We start from the raw sequence: 22,783 nt of genomic DNA on the forward strand, positions 1-22,783 counted from the left end.
GCTGGTAAATAATATATTTATTTTTTTCTTTACCAAATTCTAACAGAAAACGAGAGCGCCCGAAAGGGAAAACCGAGCCGAGCCGCCATTTTGAATCCTCATTCACGGCTGTAATGCAAATGGCTTCCTCCTCGGTATACAAGTGCACTTCCATGGCAGGAAAAAAACTACATTTTGCCGCCTATGTAGTCCCCTATTTATACAAAATTGAGTCATTCAGGATTCAGCCATGTTTTTACTCGGCATTAGCAACAGTTAGAGGTTTTTAGCTTTCTCCTGAAATATTTTATTTTATTTCTTCTTCCTCAGGGTAGTAAAACTTGCTCTCGCTGTGAACACTGTCGTTACCGCTATCCGTGCTGTAAAATTAATGCTATTATACTGAGAAATGCGAAAATAAATGTTGACAAAAAATTGCTACGTTTGTTGTTGTTGTGAACGAGCGAGTCGGCAGAGGTCCGTAACCGGGGTCCGTACTGTAGGATACGGACCCGCTCACCAGCCAATCAGAGCGCAGGATTTGATGGAAACCAGACCATAAAAAAAAACAAATTATTATTTCGATTAATATTCACAGCTTTCAAGGCGAACCTCGAAAGAACTGAGCATCCACAACCAATAAACAATTCCAGTTAATTGAACCGAAATTGACACTCGCGTTTCTGACTTCTGGTTTTTAAAAAATATATAATTCCAAGCACTAAGATCTCAATATTTTTCATCAAAACAACTAAAGTTATATTCTAAAATAGTTATTTACAGGAAGCAGTTTGATTTGGGGAAAAAAAAAAAAAAAGTCAGTAAAGCTCTGAAAACTCACTTCAAAGTCTCTCGTGAAGCATAACATCAAAACTAGCAGACGGAAAATTGTGCTGAATACTTAATCAGAAACCGTGAGAGCGAGAGAACATCCATATTTAAAAAAAAAAGTTATCAGATTAATATTCACGAGTAATCCAGTCGGAAACCGATCAGAAAAGAGAGAGCAAAGCTTACTGCTTTCCCGGGACTCAAAAAGCACCGGCAGTTTCCCGACGTCCCGCGGGCAGACAGTGAACTCTGTTGTACCAACTTCAACCTGCTGTTACTCCCAAAGTACTGAGCAGATCTTAAGGAGATAAATTTCTTTGGAAAGCAGGGATTATAACAGGGGTGGGCAATTATTTTTTCCATGGGGCCACATGAGAAACAGAAAATTTTGTGGAGGGCCGGACCAAAAGGCTGAACTAAATTCTGCAGAATATTAATTGTATTTCTTTATATAAAGCAGTAAATAACATTGTTTTTACAAGCTGCTAAGACTGCTAAGAGTCTGGAAAAAACGAGGTTACCTTACAAAAAAATGTCATTTATTCAATCAAATTTCCCAAAACAATGGTTAACAAAATGTGAACGTTTTTACCTTTTTTTTCAGTCACATTCACGCCAAAACACAATAAAGACATCACAATATTGTCTTTCTACTCCAAATATCAAGCAAGATACATCATATTATAATAATGATGCCCACATTTGTAGTCTAATCACCTCATTTGGTGTTTTTCATTTGGTAATGCCGACTCAAATTATAGTCTTTGAACACGGCGATCTGCTCTCCGCAAACTAAACACACGGCTTTATCTCTGACTTCAGTAAATAAATACTTAGCGGTCCATGTTTTGTTGAAAGCCCTGCATTCAGCATCTACCTTTCTTCTTTTTGGGGGCTAAAGTCTTCTTGTGACGTCGATTCGGTGTAGGAATCAGATCTACAGATCGGCTCGGGCTCCGGCGCCTGCTGGTGACGTCACACTATGTGATTGGCTGGATCGTTTGAAGGATGACGTACAAGTTTGTGGTTGGTCTGGACAAATTACGGAAGTAGTTATCGCGGGATTAGGTTTCATGGGATTTCATGTCATGTTCATGTCGCGCGCATTGCGTTTTTGTTGAACACAACTTCAAAATAAAAGCAATGCACATTCATTCAGTCCATGCATGAGGTAAAATTAGAAAATACGTTTATTTTGTAATTTCTAATTAACCTTACGCGGGCCGGTCAGAATGAACCAAAGGGCCGGATGCGGCCCGCAGGCCGTAAAATGCCCAGGTCTGGATTATAAGTTTTTTAATAATTAGTACTAATGATAGAAAATATTCAAGAGTTAATGACAGATTTGGAAACTTAGCTGAGCGTCTGCATGCACAATTTTCACAGCACGGCCCGCGAGCGTCTGATGTGCCTACTTTCAGCGTCTATGTTTGCACGTAGCATCGTGTTCGTTTATAGCTCATTCGGCCGCAGGCCAGGCTGGATGAGTTTATGTGATCATGTGTCATCCGTCTCCAATATCCAAAAATTGCTGCTACTGCTCCTACAGGATTGATCAGATTTTGATCAAGCTTGCATACAAATGTTCCCCAGGTGGGTGTGCATAAAAGTTGTCAAGACCGTCATCTCATCTCATCTCATTATCTCTTGCCGCTTTATCCTGTCATATTTAGGATTTTACGGGCGTCTGAAATTTTTGGGTGACTCATCACATTAAACGCTACTCTTCATAAACTGCTAGGACATTTTCACTGAAACTCGCCCAGAAGACTCTAAAGACGTATTCCAACAAGAATTGTTCACCAGGTGGTGCTACCTGATATGGATGAGGCTACAGACGTGCAATTTCACGAAAATCGCTACTCCTCCTACAGGAGTGATCAGATTTTGATCAAACTCATGGAATGTTCCCCAGGTTGGTATGTATAAAAGTTGTCAAGATTGTGGCGCCACCTGTCATATTTAACATTTAATGGGATGTTTGAAAATTTTGGGTGACTCGTCACAAACACTACTGTTCGTAAACTGCTGGGACTGTAACTTGCCCAGAAGACTCTAAAAGACATTCCAACAAGAACTGTTCACCAGGTGGCACCACCTGCTACGGATGCAGCTACACAGGGGTCATATGCATCCATCCATCCATCCATCCATTATCCATAACCGCTTATCCTGTTCTACAGGGTCGCAGGCAAGCTGGAGCCTATCCCAGCTGACTACGGGCGAAAGGCGGGGTACACCCTGGACAAGTCGCCAGGTCATCACAGGGCTGACACAGACAACCATTCACACTCACATTCACACCTACGGTCAATTTAGAGTCACCAGTTAACCTAACCTGCATGTCTTTGGACTGTGGGGGAAACCGGAGCACCCGGAGGAAACCCACACGGACACAGGGAGAACATGCAAACTCCACACAGAAAGGCCCTCGCCGGCTGCTGGGCTCGAACCCAGGACCTTCTTGCTGTGAGGCGACAGTGCCAACTACTACACCACCGTGCCGCTGGGGGTCATATGCAATTTCACAAAAATCGCTACTCCTCCCACAGGATTGATCGCATTTCAAACTCGCACATCAGTGGCTGGTATGAACTACAGCCTCATTGAGGCTATTTTTCAGATTAGACTTGGTGCCTCTTTTTTATAAAATAAATAAAGTCTCTGAGAAGATTTTCATATTTTACACTGTTATAGTTAAATGCGATTATTCATTCAGATGAGATGATGATTTTTGCCAGTCATCAGCATTAAGTAATCCAGCCTCTCTCAACCAGGGTGCCGCGTCTGGCTTCGTTAAGGGTGCCGTCAAAAAATTATATATTCTAACATTGAAATAAATAAAATGAATTAAAATTCCAAAAAAACATAGTTACACTAATGCAGATCATCGCCGCCTCATGCATCATCAAAATTTCTCTCACGGCCCCCTTTCCCATGTCACAACGTCACTGCCGGGGTCAGCGTATGGTCAGCATGACTGCGTATATTTTATATGGGGGTGCCTTGAGAATTTGCATACTCCTGAAGGGTGCCGTGACCGAAAAAAGGTTAAGAAACGCTGAAGTAATCCAGAACAGTCTTGTCCAAGTTTTTGCAGGTATCTCTCGCGGTCACAGCAAAACCACGTCCAGTGTTTCAACAGTATCTTCATTAGACAGCTTGAGAACCTGTGAAATGTGTACGTGTGAGCATGATGCTGTGAAGCAGAGCTCCCAGGCTCGATCCTGAGCTCACCGTTTGCACGTGCTCTCCCCATGCCCCTCTGGGATCCCCAGGTTTCCTCCACCTCCCAAAAAAACAAGCTGAGAGGTGACCTAGCGATGCTAAACTGCCTTTGGTGTGATGGACCGTGCGAATGTGTGGGAGTTTTGTATCTTGAAGGTCTTGTGACAGACTAGCGTTTAACCCAGTGTGTTTTCCTGCCTCGCACACAGGGGTAAGCTCAGGATCCACCGTGACCATAACCAGGATCAAATGGACTCGACGACTCAAGGACTACTTAAACTTCCCTTTCCTTTTTTTGTTCCCCACCATGTATTCAGAGAAAATCTTTTTTTTTTCTGGATGTTCATCTCTATTTTCCACATAGGCAAGCTGTTTGTGAGGAAAAACCACTAATCCCTTCGAGCGCATGATGCTGGAATGATCAGTAGAAATTGTTGGAATGTAATTGAGAAAAAAACAACATGCTTTTAGATTGCCTAGCTATTTCTCGGTTTGTTTTCTGGTGTGTACTGTGTTAAACCCAGCCACTGGGGTCACACAAGCCAGTGCATTCTTAGTGCTGGTCCCAAGCCTGGATAAATGGGGAGGGTTGCGTCAGGAAGGGCATCCGGCGTAAAACTCATGCCAGATCAACTCCGCGGATGATGAAGAGGGACTTTCATACCGGATCGGTTGAGGCCCGGGTTAACAACGACCGCCATTGGAACTGTTTCCCAGCAGTGGAAACGATCCTCACTGACAAAAAGACCGGAGGATGAACTGGAGTTAAAGATGCTAAGATTTTCTTTTAGGTTTGTTACTTAATTTATTACCAATTTGCAACTCGCACAAGTTTTTAGATGCTTTTTTTTTTCTTTAAAATAGTTAATGACCTGGTAAATCAATCAGTCTTCCATTCCTCGCATCTACTATCCTGCTGGACAAACCAGGTCTACCAGTAACTCAAATGTCATTAAGTATGTAACACCCAAGTGTAAGCTAGAGGTCTGTGCGGGACAGAATTTTCAGTCCCGCTCCCGCATTGTGCAGTCCCGCTCCCGCAAAGAATTATGATTTTCAGTCCCGCTCCCGCCTGTCATATTTTGTCCCGCTCCCGCCCGCAAATCCCGCATGATGCAGACGTTCGCGTTATTTCTCACAAACGCTCTTGTCATTGGCTTGGGGAATTAAACATGCTGAGCTTAGCTGAGCTCTCCACTGACCGATCCTTCACCTAGCGCACGTAGCGAGGGTGCGCGTTGCCAGGCGGCATGCGCAGCTGAGGCTTTACAGAGATACCCAACACACCTACCAAAATCTACAGTGGATATTAAGAATATTGTACATTGCACATAGCTTACATGTCACTCCTCACATTTACATTCTAGGAAATACAAGTAGGCCTATAAGAAATTAATATAATTTAAAGACACAGCGTGATGGTGCCCCGCCCCCTACTTTGAGTGGATTTGAGATTAAATATCTACAGCTCACGTTCAGGGGTGCGTTTTCCAAGCACGCAAATGTACCTCTTTTTAAAGCAGCACTTACTTCTGAAGCACTGTGAGCTTCACTAGAGGAGCTCTGCTCTTCTGCCATGATCGGAGATCTCAAACACGGAAGAGCGGAAAGGAATCGGAAACGTACGCGAGATTAGACCACATCCGCAAATTTAGGCATCTTAAAATGTTTTTATTAATGCCAAATAAAATATCCAGCACAAATTATATATGATAGATGTAAATTAATAATTTATAAATTTTATTTTAAACACGTTTTTAGTTAGCGGGACTGCAGCTTATCACCTCTCCCGCCCGCTCCCGCATTGTGCACTCCCCCTCCCGCCCGCAATGAGCTTTCAAAATTTGCCCCGTGCCGCACTGCTTTGTGTCGGGTCCCGCGGGACTCCCGCGGGAGTGCAGGGCTCTAGTGTAAGCTCTCAACCTACCGACGTTCATTTCCAGTAAGAACCATTAGAATCTGTAATACTATCTGATGAACTGAACCTTACAATGGTTAACTTGAGCTCAAAGTTATGTTACGTGACTATTTTAGCTCATTGCAAACTATTTACACCCCTGAAAACTCTAGAAACTTTAAGACTACAGCGATCAAAATTAGAGAACAATCTAGAAACACTTGATTTATTCTGAAATACTGTTAATCTTCAGCACTCAGAATTTGAAGGACCAGCAGCTGTGGTTAATACCACTGCTGTACTAGCATGTTTTTTTTTTTTTAAATAACCAAGGCACTTCAACAAAAACCTTCATTTTGTGTGATCACACTTAGAAAAAAACAGTAACCACTGTAGCAGAAGAGACGATTAAAACTAAAAATGTTTTGAGGACTACAGGATTCAAAACTTAATAGGAAGTGTCGAGGCCCTGAATGACTTTGGCATGTCTGTGCCCACAGGACATCAGTAGTTTCTCACACTGCTCTGGTTTGCTCTTGGTCCATTCTTCTTGCAGTCTCTTCTATAGTTCAGTAACGGTCGTGGGTTTCTTAACCATTACTTTGTCGCCAAGGATTTTCCAGAAATTCTCTATAGGGTTTCGATCTGGACTCTGGGCTGGCCATTTCATTGTTTGAATGTTCTTAGCTTCACCCATTTTGCAGTGTGATGGGGCATCGTCATGCATGAAAATCACGGGCTGATTGGGAGACGCTTGCAGTGAAGGAACTGCGTATTGCTGAAGGAGGTTCTGATAAACATTTGCAGTCACCCTGCTATGTAGCTGTTCAAGAGGCTCAACTCCTGCTGCAGAAAACATCCCCCAAACCATGACACTTCCTCCTCCAAATTTACGGTGGTGCTTGAAAGTCTGTGAACCCTTTAGAATTTTCTGTATTTCTGCATAAATATGATCTAAAACATCATCAGATTTTCACACAAGTCCTAAAAGTAGATAAAGAGAACCCAGTTAAACAAATGAGACAAAAATATTATACTTGGTCATTTATTTATTGAGGAAAATTATCCAATATTACATATCTGTGAGTGGCAAAAGTATGTGAACCTTTGCTTTCAGTATCTGGTGTGACCCCCTTGTGCAGCAATAACTGCAACTAAACGTTTCCGGTAACTGTTGATCAGTCCTGCACACCGGCTTGGAGGAATTTTAGCCCATTCCTCTGTACAGAACAGCTTCAACTCTGGGATATTGGTGGGTTTCCTCACATGAACTGCTCGCATCAGGTCCTTCCACAACATTTCGATTGGACTAAGGTCAGGACTTTGGCTTGGCCATTCCAAAACATTAACTTTATTCTTCGTTAACCATTCTTTGTTAGAACGACTTGTGTGCTCAGGGTTGTTGTCTTGCTGCATGACCCACCTTCTCTTGAGATTCAGTTCATGGACAGATGTCCTGACATTTTCCTTTAGAATTCGCTGGTATAATTCAGAATTCATTGTTTCATCAATGATGGCAAGCCGTCCTGGCCCAGATGCAGCAAAACAGGCCCAAACCATGATACTACCACCACCATGTTTCACAGATGGGATAAGGTCCTTATGCTGGAATGCCGAGCTTTTCTTTCTCCAAACATAACGCTTTTCATTCAAACCAAAAAGTTCTATTTTGGTCTCTTCCATCCACAAAACATTTTTCCAGGAGCCTTCTGGTTTGTCCACATGATCTTTAGCAAACTGCAGATGAGCAGCAATATTCTTTTTGGAGAGCAGTGGCTTTCTCCTTGCAACCCTGCCATGCACACCATTGTTGTTCAGTGTTCTCCTGATGGTGGACTCATGAACATTAACATTAGCCAATGTGAGAGAGGCCTTCAGTTGCTTAGAGGTTACCCTGGGGTCCTTTGTGACCTTGCCGACTATTACACGCCTTGCTCTTGGAGTGATCTTTGTTGGTCGGCCACTACTGGGGAGGGCAACAATGGTCTTGAATTTCCTCCATTTGTACACAATCTGTCTGACTGTGGATTGGTGGAGTCCAAACTCTTTAGAGATGGCTTTGTAACCTTTTCCAGCCTGATGAGCAGCAACACTTTTTCTGAGGTCCTCAGAAATCTCCTTTGTTCGTGCCATGATACACTTCCACAAACATGTGTTGTGAAGATCAGACTTTGATAGATCCCTGTTCTTTAAATAAAACAGGGTGCCCACTCACACCTGATTGTCATCTCATTGATTGAAAACACCTGACTCTAATTTCACCTTCAAATTAACTGCTAATTCCAGAGGGTCACATACTTTTGCCACTCACAGATGTGTAATATTGGATCATTTTCCTCAATAAATAAATGACCAAGTATAATATTTTTGTCTCATTTGTTTAACTGGGTTCTCTTTATCTACTTTTAGGACTTGTGTGAAAATCTGATGTTTTAGGTCGTATTTTTGCAGAAATATAGAAAATTCTAAAGGGTTCACAAACTTTCAAGCACCACTGCAACTTACTTCTTTACACACTTTGGGTTCAGTCTTTCCCCAGTTCGATGCCGAACATAAGGTTTCCCATTAGATCCAATTAAATTGAACTTGCTCTCATCACTGAAGTGAACTTTGGGCCAGTTCTCCTCCATCCACACATGCTCCTCAGCAAAGGCTAGTCTAGCCTTTTTATTCTTTCTACTTATGAGAGGTTTGGTCACTGCAGAGTGGGCTTTCAGTCCGAACTGTCTTAAACGGTGAGACACTGTATGCCGAGACAGATCCTTGCCCTGTTCAGCACTGAACTGGCAAGCAATTCCAGCTGCAGTGTTGAACCGATTCCCCATCGAAAGTCTCCGCATGATCCTTGTGCATTTGTCTTACGTGGATGACCAGCCTTTTTGGGGGACTTGAATGAATTAGCTTCAATATTCTAGAAATCACAGACTTGGAACGCCCAACTTCTCTTGCAGTGGCTGAGAGGGTCATCCCTTTGGTCTTCATCTGGACAACCTGCTGTCGCAGGGTTTCAGTCACCTTAGAGCGGCTTGCCATCTTGCAAAGTAACTAGGAGGGCTGCCAGGTAAACAGGGCTCGTCAAATAATTAAGGAAATTGTCACCAGATGCCAGATTAATACCAATAACTGGGAGGTATCTGAAAGTGTTCTTTAATTTTGATCAGATTTGTTCTTCAAATTTCCCGTTGAAGGTTAGTATACTGTGCTCCAGAATATACTTAAATTATAAAACATGCTCAAAAACCTGCCTTTCGATTCCTGTTAAGATAACTTCAAAATATGTATAAGTAGTGAATTTAAAATTTAGCAAATTATAGATTGTTCCCTAATTTTGATCTCCACTGTATTTGCCTCAAGTGCAATACCTCGCGTAGCCTACTGCCTTCAACCTGCTGCTATTGATTTTAGATCTTTTTTCTTAGTTATATTATGGGCCTGCAGTAATTGGCCTATTAAAGCTGTTGCGGTTACCCTGCCTGACATTGTTCTCTTATATAAGTAGTTATCTGGTGAAGCGAATAAAATAAAATAGAAAAAAAATAAAATTTTCATTGGGAATGACAACGTTGGACAGGATTAGAAACGAGAATATTAGACGGACCGCACATGTAGGACGGCTTGGGTACAAAGAATGCTGGAGATGGAGTTGGCACGTAGAAGGAAAAGAGAAAGAGCAAGGATGAGATTTATGGATGTGGTGAAGGAGGACACGAGGATGGTTGGTGTGACGGAAAAAGATACGGAGGACAGGAAGACACGGAGGGACATTATCCGCTGTGGCGACCCCTAACGGGAACAGCCGAAAGAAAAAAAAAACGAAGAAGAAGGACGGAACAGAATGATGTAATCAGATATCGGCGACGATTGACACGTGAGCCGATACTGATGACCAGAAAAGAAGCAGTTCAAACCAAAGCGCATAGTAACCATGACAACATGACGCCCCTACTGCGTCAACTTTACCCACGGGCGACATAGTCTGAAAACAATTTGAAGCATTATCCATACAGCTTAGTCATTTCAGTAGATTGGTTGGGTTGTAAAATTCAGAGAATAAACATACCTCAATGCAAGTGTGTATTTTTTTTTTATTTTTTTTTTTAAACAGTGGCAAATGCTGTTGTAGGTACAGTCACCGTCCCGTCTAGAACTACAAATCCCATCAACTAACTTCCGCGATGACCTACGTCACGCCTGGGCGGGATTACCTACATCACACCCCCCGACTCCATAAGTGACTCATGCCCCTTTTCCACCAAAGCAGTTCCAGGGCTGGTTCGGGGCCAGTGCTTAGTTTGGAACCGGGTTTTCTGTTTCCACTGACAAAGAACTGGCTCTGGGGCCAGAAAAAACGGTTCCAGGCTCGCACCAGCTCTCTGCTGGGCCAGAGGAAAGAACCGCTTATGTCAGCAGGGGGGGCGGAGTTGTTAAGACCAACAACAATAACAAGACCGCGAAAGATCGCCATTTTTAAGTGGCAAGAAGCAGCAGCTGTACAAACGCGAAGTCATCCATTATTATTATTGTTGTTGTTGTTGCTGCTGCGGCTTCTTCCGTGTTGTTTTTGCTTTGATATTCGCGCCAAGGTTTAAGCAAACGTAGCGACGTAACTGACGTATACAGCGACGTAATGACGTATACAGCGACGTAATGACGTGGCACCATGAGCTATGGAAAAGCAAACTGGTTCTCAGCTGGCTCGCAAGTTGAACGAGTTGTGAACCAGCACCAGCACTGGCCCCGAACCAGCCCTGGAACTGATTTGGTGGAAAAGGGGTATCAGTCAACTTCTGTTCTTTCTCTCTCGCTCTGTGGACCTCGTCATACAGACATAAAGAGGCACCCTCTCATCAGAACACCTGAGATCAAGATGTCTGCCTTGCAAGAAAAAGAAGACTCGGTGCGCTTTCATATACCACTGGCCACGGTAAAACTACTTAAGTTGCGTCATCTCACTCATATTGAGTTACAACCGGTTTATTATAAGTAACGTTATGACTGCCGCCCAAGCAGTTAATTAAAAGTTAGAAGCGACCGGATTCCTTCTGACTTAATCGCTGTGCACATTAGTGATCAGAGACTCTTCCTCACGAATGACGAAGCGTCGGAACAAGAATTCTCTGCTTTTTACAGAAGCCTCCACGAGCTCTGTGAAACTCCGCGGAACTTCGGGACATCTCTGCACATCCCGCATAGAGATATCGATTACTGGAAGTAAGGCTGGCATTTGGGCAAATTAGTCTTAGGAATTAGCTTTATGAAGTAGTGTGAATTTAAACTCAAACTGTTTAATTGTGCATACTGATCCAGTGATTCATTTTGCCCTGCGTCAGGCATATTTTACGCAATTTTAAAATAAATGACGCAGATGTTTTGCTTGTGGTGCGTATTTTTGACGCAAGGTCGCACTCGGAACATCCTCGAGTTACTTCTCTTCATTCAGGATATAGAGCGAAGGGATGTAGCTCGAGGTTGTTCCGAGTGGCAAGGTTCTAACGACGCTATATTTTTCTCGTTCAACATAACTGAACTGTTGTTATAATGCTTCATTTATCGACTACTATAGTCTTTTTTACTTGGCGGGCCTATATTTAGCTTCGTTTAATTCCGTCAGCAACATGTCGGCAATTTCATTGGCTGGAAAGCTTCAGCATATGCAAATCCTTTCCAGCCTCAATTTGAAGCAAGTGAAAATAGCTCTCTCGTACTAATCGATAAAATTTGTGTTTGCCAAAGCATTTCTTTGCGGTAATAAAAGATCGATCTAAATTTGTTTCTACTTACCAAACATATGAATAGCGCCTATCAAATGGGAAATTCAGTTAAAGTTTTGCTATGGTATTCAGTAAAAAGGTTTAGAAATTTAGGAAATATGAATTAATAGTAGAAAATTTTTCATTGGATGATATAAAAAGACTGACCAATCGAGATCGAGTTAACAGAAACACTAGGCAGAAGTAGCATCGGTCAACGATAAGGAGTGTTTACATTAACAACGCTACTGCAGTACATTTGAAAACGCATTTAATGTGAAAATCATGCCAAATAAACGCATGAAAGTGCAAAGCAAATTGATTTCTTTGTGGGGTCCGGGAGCAAGTACGTCAAGCACAGACTCGAGTACGATTGACGATGATACAGCGGACAAGACTGAAACAGAGAGTGAGACTCAAAGTGATGCCGGGAAACCTGGGGTAACAAAGTTGAAAATAAAACGTAAATTCAACAGGAAATGGATGGCAACCTACACGTGGCTCAGGTATGAAAGTGATGAGATGGGGGGGATATATGTACTGTCACCTGTGCACTGATAACAACAAGCGGAATGCAGAAACAGACTAACCATTGAAAAGCAACATCACTTGATGAACATAAAAACAAGCATCCTTACTAAGTCAGACATGATTGAGATGAGTCTGGATCACTTGAAAAAAAACAAGCAAAGAAGAATTTTCTCAGTGAAGAAATGTTACAGTAGCTAAACCATAAACATGATAAATATCATTATTAATTGTGAAAAAGTTAATCTTGTCTGATGTCACAAAAGTCAAGTGCCAAAGATATTGACAGTTTTTGTTTTATTTGAATTCTAGTCAAAACAGCCATAATAACTATTCTGTTTAATTCCATACTTTTTTCTTTTTTTTATTCTGAAAATTGTTATTGTTAGCTTAGATGAATAGCTCACACAATTGTTCACATGTTGGAATTAAATGATTTAAGTGTGAACAGTGATAACTATTGTGTTTTTTTGTTTTCAAAGTGTGTATTGTAATTTTGACTCACTTTGGAAATTTTTGACTCACTGATTTAATATGTGGTGAGTCAGTTTGACTCATAGTCATTAGGAGCAAAATGAATCACTGCTGATCAATTGTGTTCTACATTGCTCTCTCTCTCTCCGTTGTTTCCAAAAGATAGGCTGTTGCATGCTCTTTGCTATCTTCTCTAACATCCTTTAATTTCATTATTACACACATTTTGACCTCATCAAGATTTCAGTGGATTTAGTAATGTTATAAGCTAATGGGATTAGCAACCACGACATATTCCTTTGTCTCGAGAGACCACGAGGTGATTTTCACCTCCCCCAACACACACACACCTTAGATAAGATTCCAATCCCTCAAACACACACACACACAGATGCACAGTCACACAGTACTACCTCACCATTTATGCTTGTATATATATATATATATATATATATATATATATATATATATATATATATATATATATAGCTGCTATTACCCATTTAGTATCATTGTTATAATAAATTCAATAATTCTGTTTAACTGTGTCTGTTTGTTGCTACTATATACTTGAAGTCACACAATCTCAAAGAACTCCAAATTGCCTTCACCCAAGTGTATGAGTGTGCTATTGGCTGTCTATGTAATACGGTAATACATTATTGCTGCATCAGTAGTGATCATAATAATTTGGAATATACCATAATCTAGCTGTTTGGTAATTTATTATTAAACACCAAAATTAATGGTATTATTAATGAGACTGATTTAATGAGACTGATCACTTGAGACCAATAGCACCCACACTGTGCTAATCGAGGACGGAATCCTCCAGTTATCCCAATATTTTAACAATTAGAAAATATCATGCTTATTGGTTTTCAATATCGGTCAGCCCTCGTGCAAACCAAAAGAATTCAACAGAAAAATCATACATATAATCAAATGCTGAAGTCGTACCACAGGCAAAGTAGCGCCGATGTGTGTTTGGAGCAAAATGACTCACCGATCATTGTGTTGAGGGAGAGGTCTGGGATTCGTTTCTGGTTCAGACCCAATGGAGTCCCACAAAAGTTTACAGGAGAGTAGAGTGGGGACAAACCTGAACTGTAATCCAACAGCAAACAGACAGAGATTATCAGAGAGCGAGTAAATCAGAACGTGAAAGAAAAAGAGCCTTCAGAACTTCATCCATTTACTGTTAAACACACTTTTTGTCCTGTTCAGACTTGGTGTCTTGCAAAAGTATTCCTCCCCCTTGGTGTTTGTCCTGTTTTGTCGCATTACGAGCTGGAATTAAAATGGATTTCTGAGGGTTCGCACTATTTGATTTACACAACATGCCTACCACTTTAAAGGTGCAAATAATTCTTTTATTGTGTGACAAACAATAATTAAGACGAAAAAAAAACACAAATCTGGAGTGTGCATAAGTATTGACCCCCTTTCGTATGAAACCCCTAAATCAGAGCTGCTCCAACCAATTCACTTCATAAGTCACATAATTAGTTGATTAAGATCCACCTGTGTGCAATCAAAGTGTCACATGACCTCTGTATGAAATCAACCTGTTCTGGAAGGACCCTGACTCTGCAACAAGACAAAGCAAGCAACATTTTTCATGTTGCGAAGGAGCGCTCCAAACAGGTCAGAGACAAAGCTGTGAAGAAGTACAGATCAGGGTTGGGTTATTTTTATTTAAATAAATAAATAAAATAAAATCATCCCAGGGAGCACCATTAAATCCATTATAGCAAAATGGAAAGAATATGGCACCACTACAAACCTGACAAGAGAAGGCCACCCACCAAAACTCACAGACCGAGCAAGGAGGGCATTGATCAGAGATGCAACAAAGACACCAAAGATAACACTGAAGGAGCTGCAAAGATCCACAGCAGAGACGGGAGTATCTGTCCATAGGACCACTTTAAGCTGTACACTCCACAGAGCGGGGCTTTATGGAAGAGTGGCCAGAAAATAAGTCATGCTTAAGAAAACTCATTTGGAGTTTGCCCAACAGGATGTGGCAGACTCCACAAACACATGGAAGAAGATTCTCCGGTCAAATGAGACTAAAATTGATCTTTTTGGCCATCATGGGAAACGCCATGTGTAGCGCAAACCCAACACCCTGAGAACACAATTCCTACAGTGAAGCATGGTGGTGGCAGCATCATGCTGTGGGGATGTTTTTCATCTGCAGGGACAGGAAAGCTGGTCAGGACTGAAGGAAAGATGGATGGCACTAAATACAGGGCAATTCTGGAGGAAAACCTAAACATACTGCTAAAGCTACACTGGAGTGGTTTAAAGGGAAACATTTAAATGTCTTGGAATGGCCTAATCAAAGCCCAGTCCTCAATCCAGTTGAGAATCTGTGGCGTAACTTGAAGATTGCTGTACACCAACGCAACCCATCTAACTTGAAGGAGTTGGAGCAGTTTTGCCTTGAGGAATGGGCAAAAATCCCAGTGGCTAGATGTGCTACGCTAATAGAGACATACCCCAAGAGACTTGCAGCTGTAATTGCAGCAAAAGGTGACTCTACAAAGTATTGACTTTGGGGGGTGAATACCTATGCACACTCCAGATTTCTGTTTTTTTTTTTCATCTTAAATTATTGTTTGTATCACAGTAGAACAACAGTGTGCACCTTTAAAGTGGTAGGCATGTTGTGTAAATCAAATGGTGCTAACCCTCCAAAAATCCATTTTAATTCCAGCTCGTAATGCGACAAAACAGGACAAACACCAAGGGGGATGAATACTTTTGCAAGACACTATATATTAGTATGGAAGCAGTTTCTGTGAATAAACTTAACCGTATTGCACAAAGCAAGGCTCAAAAATGCCTTGATAGAATTTTTATATGAATGCTGATTCTGAATAAACTTAAAAAAGTAATTGAATAAATCCACTGTAACATGAATGCATGGACGAGGCTGATCCTTATCCCAGTCCCAGTCTGATCTCTTATTCACCATCAAGGCTGCTCCAATATGGGAGTCTCTCCAATAACTGTACTGAACAACTACTACTAAAGCTGTGTGGAGCAGTGATGGTGGGGTTCATCTAATGCTGGGCATACACTGTGCGATTTTTGGCCCGATTTTGACACGATTTTCACTCGTGCGACTATTTTGGAGATCGGGCTGAGTTTTGGCTCAATCGTGTGTCTCAGATCGTGTAGTATACATGGGGTAACGACAAGCGATTAACACCTCACGACCTCCTCCCGATCGATCGGATGAAAATCAAACCTGTTTGAAATCCTGAGCATCGCATCCGAGCATCGGATCGTATAGTGTGAGAACAGGAATCGTAAGCTGCGTGCTGGTAAACCCCTGCGATTCACTCGGACAGTGTGAGCAGCAGCTGAATACCGCGATTGAAAAAAAAAAAAAAAAATCGCACAGTGTATGCCCAGCTTAACGCAACCCTGCCTGATTTAAGCACAACAGTTCAATTAGTCTGATCCAAGGACTGTTGCTTAAAGCCTTGGTCACAACTGGCCGTACGTGCTCCTACGGCCGGTCTACATGCAAAAAACACAAGAAATGCACAAAGGGCGCGCGTGTGACATGCTGATTTTCGAGCCGTAAACTGGCCGCAGAGGTTCTTTCTCATGTCAAACAAACTCTACGGGCGCTTACGTTTTTTTCAGGTTGCAAGACAAACTTACGGCCAACGTGCGTCTTTCTCCACGAACAAAAAAAATGCAGTGATTTGGGAAACGCCAAAAAATCGTACGTCTGGTTGTGACCTAGGCTATAAGCATACAGATATGAGAGTGTGTTTACAAAAGGCACATGTGGTATATTCTAATCATGCTTATTGGCATGGGGAGAGGAATCTGAGGTACCTGAGGTTGGACGATGCTTTGCCGGTGTGAGCTTTGAGCTCCCAGAGCATGACTCGTCCGTCGCTCACCACCAGGGCGGCTCTGTTCTCGTTGACGGGGCAGATCACCGCTCGGTACGGCCGCACTGTCTTCGTCACACGGATGGCATCACACTGAGAGCGCAGGTCATACGACAGCTCCTGAACTCCCTGCTCCGTCTCAGGCGCCACTGCTGCTGATACATTTACATTCAGGTTAAAAGGAGCAATACTTTTTTTTTTTAAATTCCTTACTTTTACAAATAGCCTGAAAGATATAAAGAACATGATCTAGAACAATGGAGCAAACTGTAAATTTAGCAAAAGTTTATAAAGTTGCTGAAAAAGCCATGGTTGGAAAACTGATTTCCGGAATTTCGTGAACATTGAATGGGAGAAAATGTCGAACCCACCTAATCGTCTAGGAAAGATTAGCCTTCTTCTTAAAATCTACCTTTAATACAAAAGGCTTCGTGGGAGATTTTTAACCACCATTATCTGTCATGTAGTTCCATGCATTTAAGCTTGGTCTTTGGAATATGTGATATTCTATCCACATTCACTGGATATATGAAATATCATGCACTCTGATTGGTTACTCTACTACTAGGATATCAGCTCATATAATATGAGTAGAGAAAAATAAAAATGGCGGCGTGTGTTGCTGAACCAACCAAGGATGAAATTTTAAAAAAAAAACCTCTACTTGAAAACAAAACAAAAAAAAGCAACAAAATATGGAATGAAAGTATTTGATAGTAAGATCATATCTTTTTATTTTTCAAGAATTATTATAGCATTTTTCATAAATTGCTCCTGTCAGTTCGCCTGTTTGTTTACATTCTAACCTGAAATAATTTTGTCAGACGTTTTGTATCAAGTTTTTATTTATCAAATTTGAAAAAAAAAAAAAAGTTTCTCAAAATCCAGTGAATGTGGATAGAATTAAACAGTTATAGTTATTCCACTCAAATCTCGTCATACATGGGTTATAGCCGACTCGGCACTACATGCCTTGTTGGCTATCAGCTCATGTACAACCCCGATTCCAAAAAAGTTGGGACAAAGTACAAATTGTAAATAAAAACGGAATGCAATGATGTGGAAGTTTCAAAATTCCATATTTTATTCAGAATAGAACATAGATGACATATCAAATGTTTAAACTGAGAAAATGTATCATTTAAAGAGAAAAATTAGGCGATTTTAAATTTCATGACAACAACACATCTCAAAAAAGTTGGGACAAGGCCATGTTTACCACTGTGAGACATCCCCTTTTCTCTTTACAACAGTCTGTAAACGTCTGGAGACTGAGGAGACAAGTTGCTCAAGTTTAGGGATAAGAATGTTAACCCATTCTTGTCTAATGTAGGATTCTAGTTGCTCAACTGTCTTTGGTCTTTTTTTGTCACATCTTCCGTTTTATGATGCGCCAAATGTTTTCTATGGGTGAAAGATCTGGACTGCAGGCTGGCCAGTTCAGTACCCGGACCCTTCTTCTACGCAGCCATGATGCTGTAATTGATGCAGTATGTGGTTTGGCATTGCCATGTTGGAAAATGCAAGGTCTTCCCTGAAAGAGACGTCGTCTGGATGGGAGCATATGTTGCTCTAGAACCTGGATATACCTTTCAGCATTGATGGTGTCTTTCCAGATGTGTAAGCTGCCCATGCCACACGCACTAATGCAACCCCATACCATCAGAGATGCAGGCTTCTGAACTGAGCGCTGATAACAACTTGGGTCGTCCTTCTCCTCTTTAGTCCGAATGACACGGCGTCTCTGATTTCCATAAAGAACTTCAAATTTTGATTCGTCTGACCACAGAACAGTTTTCCACTTTGCCACAGTCCATTTTAAATGAGCCTTGGCCCAGAGAAGACGTCTGCGCTTCTGGATCATGTTTAGATACGGCTTCTTCTTTGAACTATAGAGTTTTAGCTGGCAACGGCGGATGGCACGGTGAATTGTGTTCACAGATAATGTTCTCTGGAAATATTCCTGAGCCCATTTTGTGATTTCCAATACAGAAGCATGCTTGTATGTGATGCAGTGCCGTTTAAGGGCCCGAAGATCACGGGCACCCAGTATGGTTTTCTGGCCTTGACCCTTACGCACAGATTCTTCCAGATTCTCTGAATCTTTTGATGATATTATGCACTGTAGATATGATGTTCAAACTCTTTGCAATTTTACACTGTCGAACTCCTTTCTGATATTGCTCCACTATTTGTCGGTGCAGAATTAGGGGGATTGGTGATCCTCTTCCCATCTTTACTTCTGAGAGCCGCTGCCACTCCAAGATGCTCTTTTTATACCCAGTCATGTTAATGACCTATTGCCAATTGACCTAATGAGTTGCAATTTGGTCCTCCAGCTGTTCCTTTTTTGTACCTTTGACTTTTCCAGCCTCTTATTGCCCCTGTCCCAACTTTTTTGAGATGTGTTGCTGTCATGAAATTTGAAATGAGCCAATATTTGGCATGAAATTTCAAAATGTCTCACTTTCGACATCTGATATGTTGTCTATGTTCTATTGTGAATACAATATCAGTTTTTGAGATTTGTAAATCATTGCATTCCGTTTTTATTTACAATTTGTCCCAACTTTTTTGGAATCGGGGTTGTACAACTTGATTTCGTGGTATGACTTAAATAATTACAGTCGTCGACCATTAAAAATTTAATTCGCCTTCATCCAGCTTGAAGCACTTCTAAAGCCCACTTTATATTAGACTGGAGCGCTGCTGCGCCAAATATTAATCAAAGGGACCTCTAAGGCTAGTTTCACTCGGCATGGCCAGGATTTCTAGCTACTCCAAAATACAATACTTATTCTATATTTTATAGCAATCTAAACGTGGCACGAGCAAGATTTCAGTCAGTATCCTGCTGCAGCTCTACTCAGACTCCAAACTTAGTGACAGTTCTGCTACAAAACAAACATCGACGTGAATATCTTCAAACAAGCTTTATGTGATCATATACAGTGCGTAATGCATGTTTATAATACTTACATACTGTACGTTTCCATGTTCTATTTACTAAACCAGTGTGAGAAAGCTCCCCGACTCACGGAAATGCTTTTAGTTGTAAAATTGGGCTTTACGCTGAAGGACAGACAGTACTGTGCAAAAGTCTTAAGGTGCACGATTGCTCATATCCAGTGAATGTGGATAGAATATACATTTATTCTATCCACATTCACTGGACATGAGCAACGTTGCGCTCTGATTGGTGGCTCTACTACTAGGCTATCAGCTCATATACCATATGTAATAATAAGTTCAATTTATATAGCGCCTTTCTCAAAACCCAAAGTTGCTTTACAATGGGGGGGGGGCACCAAATAGAGGTCAGGATGTCATTCCAATGGTGTAGCAGCCACAGTCCCACCAAAAGGCGCACGAAAACGAGTCCCACACCGCCAGCACAGCCACCGGGCAACATCACCCAGAACACCGTGCCATGGATCCACAGACATCAGCGCTCTGCATGGCAATTCATGTCCCAAACTGCCTGCACAGCCACCGCAATGCCACCGAGCAACATTGCTCGGAACATCACGCCAAGCACTGCTGCACACAGCGCTGGACAACCAGGATGTTAAAATGAGTAACGAGCTCACTGCAGTCCATAGCTAGGAGCACAGGCATCACCCACGGTGAACCAAGGCCTGGAGGGAACCGACGCCCAAAACCAGGTCAGAGTAGAGAAAAACAAAATGGTGGAGTGCCTCAAGTCAGAGATAAAACTTTATCAAGTATTTAAAAGAAAGAGAAATAGCTAAAAAGAATATCATGTGGTGTTAGCCCTGTGATGACCTGGCGACTTGTCCAGGGTGTACCCCGCCTTTCGCCCGTAGTCAGCTGGGATAGACTCCAGTTTGCCTGCGACCCTGTAGAACAGGATAAAGCAGCTAGAGATAACGAGATGAGATGAATATCATGTGGGTCCCCCCCCAAGATATCCTGTTCCACACTCCATCCCAGTGGGTAGCACTAAGGCACCTTTAAGTTGGTTTGCCAACCTCCAAAAAAAACCCTAAAGAAGAAGAAAATAATAACGGAGCGTGTTACTGAACCAACCGAGGATGAAATAAAACTCTACTTGCAAACAAACCCCCCCCCCCCCCCCCAAAAATAAAAAAATATATATATATATGGAATGAAAGCATTTGATGGTAAGAACGTATCATTTTTATTTTTCAAGAATTATTATTAAAGCACTTTCCCCAAATTGCTCGGTCATTTCGCCGGTTTGTTTACATTCTAAGTGGAAATGATTTTGTTGGACATTTTGTTTAAAGGTTTTATTTATTGAACTTACAAAGAATAAAAATAAGAATGCTCCATTTCTCAAAATCCAGTGAATGCGGATAGAATAAAAGAGTTATTCCACTCAATCTCGTCGTACGTGACTTATCGCCAACTCGGTGCTATGCGCCTCGGCAGCTATCGGCTCATGTACGACTCGATTTCGTGGAATAACTGTTAAATGCATCAGTACTGTGCAAAAGTCTGAGGCACCAGGACCCGTCACTGATAACGTACGGAAAGTTTGAGTGTGCATTTGAGGTAGCAATATGTTAAAAAAAAATTTAAAAATAAACATTGTGCAAGTGATGAGCATTGTAAACGTTGTAAAAATAAGTATATTGTTCTTCACTGTGCAAAGATTGCACTGGGAGTGGTGTGATCGACAGTGTGCATCAGTCCAGTCCCTCAGGACAATGTTACGGTTCCTTAGATGTTACTTTTTGTGATGGTATTTTATTTAGCTGTAAGGCTCTTTTCCTGTAGAAGGATAGACCAGAAATCCTTGGAGTAATCAGCGATTCAGAATTGGAGTCCATCACCTTTGCACTGGTCTTTTCTCGCACTTAAAATGACTTTGCCAGTAGGCGGTGATCTGAAGCGTTTTGGAGCAACATCAAACTCAAGAGGCTTCCATGCAACTTTGATATTAAAACCCAGACCGATGCAAAATAATGCCTTTTAAAAATCTGTCCACTGTAGTGACCACAATGAAACAAAGCTGGTCGTTATTTAATAACAGCCAGCTTTTAAAAAGGGACCGAGACACAAAGTCACCTCACCTACGAGGAAACAATGCAATACTGCTTGGCCACACAAATAAATTCGGTAATGCAGTGGAAATAAACATGGAACGCCTCAGTCCTTGGAGAGCCACGTTTTACATTAAGCAGTAAAAGCCGTCAGGCTGGAACTCATTAAAAAGAGCTTTCAATCAACTTCTTTTCAGCAGTGGTAAAGACATGGCCCCTCTCATGTCATGGACAGTCCACTTCTTTTCTCAAATTTTCAATCTTCTAGAAATTCCTTCCGGTAGAACACCACACTACTAAATACATTTTGCTCTGGCACTAGATACACAGTACTGTACAAAAGTCTTCGGGACATGTAAAGAAATGCTGTCGACCAAAAAAGGCTTTAAAAAATGAAATGTTTCAACATTTAATAATAATAATAATAATAATAATAATAATAATAAATCAGTAGTAAGCCATAATAAATGAAACAAAGTCAATATTTAGCGTGAGACAACACTTTGCTTTAAAAAACTAGATAGAACTCGATGCCAATGGCGTCGATGAGGATGTCTCCGCCTGGTAGACTACACGCCTTATTAAGTTGTGATCTGGGGATGGGCATTTGACCTCACAGTAATCTTGACCTGTGACCTTTTAACCTCAAAATCTAATCAGTTCATGTTTGTCCCAAAGCACACAAATGGTGAAAGTTTGATGAAATTCCTGTCATTAGCCTTTGAGATATCGTGTTCACAAGGTTTCGGGATGGACGCACACACGCACGGACAGACAACCCGAAAACATAATGCCCCTTTTCCACCAAAGCAGTTCCAGGGCTGGTTCGGGGCCAGTGCTTAGTTTGGAGCCGGGTTTTCTGTTTCCACTGACAAAGAACTGGGTCTGGGGCCAGAAAAACCGGTTCCAGGCTAGCACCAACTCTCTGCTGGGCCAGAGGAAAGAACCGCTTATGTCAGCGGGGGGGCGGAGTTGTTAAGACCAGCAACAATAAGACTGCGAAAGATCGCCATTTTTAAGCGATGAGAAGCAGCAGCTGTACAAACGCAAAGTCATCCATTATTATTGTTGTTGCTGCTGCTTCTTCCGTGTTGTTTTTGCTTTGATGTTCGCACCAAGGTTTATGCAAACGTAGCGATGTAA

General features: G+C 41.6%; 1 protein-coding gene across 1 annotated transcript in view; it reads right to left on the minus strand.

Moving 5' to 3' along the window:
• wdr11 (WD repeat domain 11) overlaps window positions 1-22,783 on the minus strand; it is a 411,155-nt gene that overhangs the window by 283,533 nt on the left and 104,839 nt on the right. Inside the window, exons 8-9 of the mRNA XM_060925398.1 lie at window positions 16,552-16,762; window positions 13,694-13,794 (exon numbers count right to left, since the gene is read on the minus strand). Of these exons, the coding sequence (XP_060781381.1) occupies window positions 13,694-13,794; window positions 16,552-16,762 (312 nt within the window). The remainder of the gene's footprint in view (window positions 1-13,693; window positions 13,795-16,551; window positions 16,763-22,783) is intronic.

The sequence above is a fragment of the Neoarius graeffei genome, chromosome 7, assembly GCF_027579695.1.
Source record: "Neoarius graeffei isolate fNeoGra1 chromosome 7, fNeoGra1.pri, whole genome shotgun sequence".
NCBI classification, from domain to species: Eukaryota; Metazoa; Chordata; class Actinopteri; order Siluriformes; family Ariidae; genus Neoarius; species Neoarius graeffei.